Source organism: Sinocyclocheilus grahami, unplaced genomic scaffold (assembly GCF_001515645.1).
Source record: "Sinocyclocheilus grahami isolate Dianchi unplaced genomic scaffold, SAMN03320097.WGS_v1.1 scaffold734.1, whole genome shotgun sequence".
Taxonomy (NCBI): Eukaryota; Metazoa; Chordata; class Actinopteri; order Cypriniformes; family Cyprinidae; genus Sinocyclocheilus; species Sinocyclocheilus grahami.
This window is the reverse complement of record NW_015505913.1, coordinates 404487-408147: the sequence shown is the minus strand read 5'-3', so window position 1 is coordinate 408147 and position 3661 is coordinate 404487. Positions and strand designations below refer to the sequence as shown.

The 3661-nt window shown below is 39.1% G+C and overlaps 2 protein-coding genes across 3 annotated transcripts in view; one reads left to right on the top strand and one right to left on the bottom strand.

Moving 5' to 3' along the window:
- LOC107560602 (peptidyl-prolyl cis-trans isomerase NIMA-interacting 1) overlaps nt 1-1602 on the bottom strand; it is a 3630-nt gene extending 2028 nt beyond the window's left edge. Inside the window, exon 1 of the mRNA XM_016244826.1 lies at nt 1493-1602. Coding sequence (XP_016100312.1) covers nt 1493-1550 — 58 coding nt within the window. The 5' untranslated portion in view covers nt 1551-1602. The remainder of the gene's footprint in view (nt 1-1492) is intronic.
- A 570-nt stretch (nt 1603-2172) lies between these two features.
- Nucleotides 2173-3661, top strand: part of ubl5 (ubiquitin like 5) — a 2158-nt gene continuing 669 nt past the window's right edge. The window contains exons 1-2 of one of the 2 annotated variants that reach the window (XM_016244830.1): nt 2173-2271; nt 3507-3564. In XM_016244830.1, coding sequence (XP_016100316.1) covers nt 3509-3564 — 56 coding nt within the window. In that variant the 5' untranslated portion in view covers nt 2173-2271; nt 3507-3508. Of the gene's footprint in view, nt 2272-2956; nt 3059-3506; nt 3565-3661 lie in introns of those variants that run through there. The other variant, XM_016244829.1, reaches the window with a different exon arrangement.

The window sequence follows — 3661 nt, the reverse complement described above, 5'->3', positions numbered from 1 at the left end:
ACACACACAGACACACACACAGACAGACAGACAGACACACACACACACACAGATCTTCAGACCGCTGCATCATGACATGCTCATCACATGCAAATCAACATAAAAACAATACAGCAGATTATATGTGACACAGATCATGAGGCCGATTTAAGGACTAATTAAGATGCATTACGACAGAATTAACCTGATTTTTCTCATTATTGTACAATTGTCCATTTATTTCAAACTAATTTGTAAGTTTAGTTGTTCCAAATTTGATCACGCCTATGTTACTGTCGAGTTGAAGGAATATATATATATTAGTGCTGTCAAACTATTAATCTCATCCATAATCTAAGTTTTTGCTTACTCAATATGTGTGTGTACTGTGCATATTTATTATGTATATATATATATATAAATACAAACATATGCATGCATATATTTAACAAAAATATTTAATGTTTATATATTAAATATAAATTACCAGCCCCAAAACATTGCTGCTCTAGAGGAGATCTGCATGGAGGAATGGGCCAAAATACCAGCAACAGTGTGTGACAACCTTGTGAAGACTTACAGAAAACGTTTGACCTCTGTCATTGCCACCAAAGGGTATATAACAAAGTATTGAGATTAAATTTTGTTATTGACCCAATACTTATTTTCCACCATAATTTGCAAATAAATTCTTTAAAAATCCTACAATGTGATTTTCTGGATTTTTTTTTCTCATTTTGTCTCTCATAGTTGAGGTATACCTATGATGAAAATTACAGGCCTCTCTCATCTTTTTAAGTGGGAGAACTTGCACAATTGGTGGCTGACTAAATACTTTTTTGCCCCACTGTATACGTAATAAATATGCACAGTACACACACATTGAGTAAGCAAAAACTTAGATTTTGGATGCGCTTAATAGTTTGACAATATATATAATTGTTTTACTAATATATATATATAAAGATCACTCAAAAACAGTGCTTATTATAATTAGCTAAAAATCAATAAAACAGAATATAAAAATGTAACCTTATTTATTTCAGTAAGCTGCAAAGGCAAACATTTCAAGTTTAGTTTAACTGCTAAAAATGACTAAAACTGAATGATTATACACTAGATATATATTTAAATCTGCCTAAACACCCCACAAGATGAAGAATGTATGTAAACTCAGATGCAAAGTAAAAAGCATCTTAGCTTGTAGATGAATAATAATAATAACATGCATGCTGTTTTACACTATAACTGACTGTATTTGTAGTAGAAGCACAAGAATAATTTACAAGACCATTCATAATAAAATAAAGCACGTGCATGCGTCGCTTTATCTGCCAGCATTAACCCTTCAGAGGCCAGTGACCCAGAGCTCCACTAACACGTTCTGCACACAAACATCAGGACCGCGTGGAGTTAACCCTCTCGTGGCAGGCCCAGGCTTCGGTGTCTGCTCTCTGCACAAACACCCACTCTGTTCCGGGCTTGCCTGCGACACGAGCCCGCTCCGCCTCACCTGAGCTCCGGCTCATGCGCTTCTCCCACCCGGACAGCAGCTGCTGGTCGTCAGACATGATCTGCGTCGCTTCTGCTCGGCTCGGCTCGGCTGCAGTGACCGCACTGACCGACAGAGGGCGCAGCGATCCGCGCGGAGTAATCACGCTAGGCTGTGATTGGCTAAACCTGGCCAGCGTTGAGAATTGTAGCAGGCATCACGTGACCTGCCACAGCAACGCCGATAACATGCAAAATATTTTATATATTAGCATGACTGTCAGTATTGATCCTCTAACTCTAGCACTCTCTATTCTATTTCTATTCTATCTACTTGTTTTGTTTTTATTTATTAAAAACGTGACCCTCTAACACTAGAACGCTCTCTTCTATTTCTATTCTATCTACTTTTTACTTATTATTATTATTATTTCTTAAAAAACAACAGCCCTTTATTATTAGACTAACCTCGGCTTGTCACAGCTCTGCTGCTGTTTTGTCGTGTAAATTAACTTGCTGTGTTTAGATGATTTAATTAATTTTGGCTTCTCGGCTATTAAAAGGGAATTGGAGCGATAACATTTTAAATGAGACGTTCACGACGCCTGAAATCGATTGGCGGCAATTTCCATGGTGACCTCACCCTCTGGAATATTATTGGCGGAACTCGCTGTCAGTCAAACGTGCGCGCGTCTGATTGGTCGACCGTGAGCGGATGTGTTCTTCACGGCTCTGCTTTGCGGCACACGCTTGCGAGAGAAGCGCGTCTGGTTAGCTGCGGGAACCAACGGCACAGATCAGGTATGAATCACAGCGTTTACTGATGATTTACACGTGTTCGATATTGCTATTTTGTTATATATTATAGCACGTGTTGCATTGGTGTGTTTACCGTTAAATGAAACACACGGCGTTTTATGTCATAGATGCTTCTGGAAGAGTTCAGATAATCACGCTAGGCTGTGATTGGCTAAACCTGGCCAGCGTTGAGAATTGTAGCAGGCATCACGTGACCTGCCACAGCAACGCCGATAACATGCAAAATATTTTATATATTAGCATGACTGTCAGTATTGATCCTCTAACTCTAGCACTCTCTATTCTATTTCTATTCTATCTACTTGTTTTGTTTTTATTTATTAAAAACGTGACCCTCTAACACTAGAACGCTCTCTTCTATTTCTATTCTATCTACTTTTTACTTATTATTATTATTATTTCTTAAAAAACAACAGCCCTTTATTATTAGACTAACCTCGGCTTGTCACAGCTCTGCTGCTGTTTTGTCGTGTAAATTAACTTGCTGTGTTTAGATGATTTAATTAATTTTGGCTTCTCGGCTATTAAAAGGGAATTGGAGCGATAACATTTTAAATGAGACGTTCACGACGCCTGAAATCGATTGGCGGCAATTTCCATGGTGACCTCACCCTCTGGAATATTATTGGCGGAACTCGCTGTCAGTCAAACGTGCGCGCGTCTGATTGGTCGACCGTGAGCGGATGTGTTCTTCACGGCTCTGCTTTGCGGCACACGCTTGCGAGAGAAGCGCGTCTGGTTAGCTGCGGGAACCAACGGCACAGATCAGGTATGAATCACAGCGTTTACTGATTATTTACACGTGTTCGATATTGCTATTTTGTTATATATTATAGCACGTGTTGCATTGGTGTGTTTACCGTTAAATGAAACACACCGCGTTTTATGTCATAGATGCTTCTGGAAGAGTTCAGACCACAATAACAACACTGCCATTAAAATAATACAAATAAACATCATACATTTAGTAATAATTATATAAAGCAGGGCAAAATAATGAAGATTATATAAAGAGGTTTTATATATATAACACACACACACACACACACTCACACACACTCTCACACACTCTCACACACACACACACTCTCACACACACACACACACACACACACCCAAACATACTCTCTCTCACACACACACACACATAGAACGAAGCATAAAGTACTGAGAGCTCAGTGATAGAGACTGTGTGTGTGTGTGTGTGTGTGTTTCAGAGATGATTGAGGTGGTTTGTAATGATCGTCTGGGGAAGAAGGTTCGAGTCAAATGCAAGTATCCTTTAAAAACACTGAACTCACATATAAAATGCCTGTTTGACTGTCCTGATGGAGTGTGTGTGTGTGTGTGAGAGAGTGTGTGTGTGTGTGTG